The following is a 1739-nucleotide window of genomic DNA, read 5'->3' on the forward strand; positions in this document are numbered from 1 at the left end:
AAAAAAAAAATGGAACAAGGTTCCTAAACATTCCTCACCTGCTTGTAGATGTGCTTATCTCACTATTTCTGAAGGAAAATTGATAAAATTTAGCCATTATTTCAGATCCTGACAAGAGCATTAGTAATCAATCACACTTTCATTTTCACACCACTCATTTTTAGTGTCTCTTTTGGAAAAGTTGCAGCAACACTTTTGTTGAACTGAGTATCTCTACCCTGCAATTTTAATTTAGAAAAGATACAGAAAAAAATATTCCCAAATATGGAAGGTTAGAACAGTAACTTTCCTTGGTTTTTTTTTCTCAAATCCAGAACTTATCATTAATCCTCCAGTTACAACAAACATTCCCCATTTAAATGTCATTTAAAAGGCCTATATTTTCTTTTCTTTCATTCTTCAATCACTGGGTATAAAAGTGAGCAAGAGCTGTTGATTTTTTTTAAAAAACAGTTGACTTCATGAATGCGTGTTGCACTGAACGGTAAAAAGAATAGCTCGATCCTAATGTTTATATCATTTTGTTTTTTAGAATGAGAAGTTCAGATTTTGTTTTTCGTTGCTCTTTTTCATGTCTACCCATTTGCTTTTCAAAATACAGCAACACAAAAATATAGCGGCAGAACACGGATAAACATGATTCAACCCTATTAGTTGATGAGCAGCAGTCAAAACGATACCAAGAGAGTCTACAGGCACTGGATATAATTTCATTAAATATTCCTAATATGGGAAAATGAAAGATTCCCATATAGGGAATGTGAACGTGCTCACCTCTTCCAGGATTTCAAACAAGCTTCCTTTCCACCAAGGAACACACCCTTTCAGAACGAAATCCACCATCTTTGAGTTTCTGAACATTTCTCCCAAACACTTCACCATCTTGTCAATAGCATCCACAGCTGTCTCCACCTTCTCCATTTTTTCCTGGTACCTGGAAGCATCATGACACGTGGCTTTCACCAGGTTCAAAATCTCGGTGTACGTATTCTGAGTTTCCACCTGCTGGACATCATCTTCGCTGCGATGAATTCCACAGATTGGGTCCACAGGAGAGTGCGATGCGCTTAGCTGATGGAGGCCTTTTCCCAAATCATCAATGCCTTCGTTAACTTTCTGGATTTTTTCGGTCAAGTCTTCTTGGAAATGTAACAGCTTGTCTACCTTTTCGTTGAGAAGGTTGAGTTTTTTGTCCATTGTGTTTACACGGCTGCCTTTGGTCACCTGAGGCCTATTTATAAACGCTTCTTAAGACCTCAGGGCCCTTTCAGACATTCCAATGGGAAGAGATTAAATGGGCTGGCACTTTACTTGCTGAAATTAAAGGGCAGTGCTTGGAAATTATATCGGCCTTTGGGATGAAACTAAAATTCTAGAACCTGCTAAGAACATGTCATCTATTAGCTGCTATGTAACCCACTCTTGTTTCGTATTATCTGTTTTCTTCTTACATGCATGCAGTGATGAGGTTGGTGACAACTTGGCAGTGTCGAATTTCTTAGGGAGGGGTCGTCGGAAGAACGGCAGTGTTTTGGTAAATTTTAAGAAGGGAATTCTCCGACAACTATTGGTTCGTAGAATTCTTACCCGTCGTCGACTTATCAGCTCTAAGCAGGGCTCCTCTCCTTTCAATCTTAAAACATAGCCTAAAAAGACTACCACGTTCTTTTGTCGAATATTTCACTAAATTTTCAAAGGAAGGGGAGAAAAGGGGAAAACTGAAAGGGGAATTGAAGCAA

General features: G+C 38.5%; 1 protein-coding gene across 1 annotated transcript in view; it reads right to left on the bottom strand.

The window, feature by feature from the left end:
* Positions 1-1197, bottom strand: part of MYLK3 (myosin light chain kinase 3) — a 17743-nt gene extending 16546 nt beyond the window's left edge. The window contains exon 1 of the mRNA XM_029284685.1: positions 775-1197. Within this exon, the coding sequence (XP_029140518.1) occupies positions 775-1197 (423 nt within the window). The remainder of the gene's footprint in view (positions 1-774) is intronic.
* Between the last annotated feature and the right edge of the window lie 542 nt (positions 1198-1739).

Source organism: Protobothrops mucrosquamatus, unplaced genomic scaffold, assembly GCF_001527695.2.
Source record: "Protobothrops mucrosquamatus isolate PMUCROS unplaced genomic scaffold, P.Mucros_1.0 scaffold827, whole genome shotgun sequence".
In the NCBI taxonomy this organism is placed as follows: Eukaryota; Metazoa; Chordata; class Lepidosauria; order Squamata; family Viperidae; genus Protobothrops; species Protobothrops mucrosquamatus.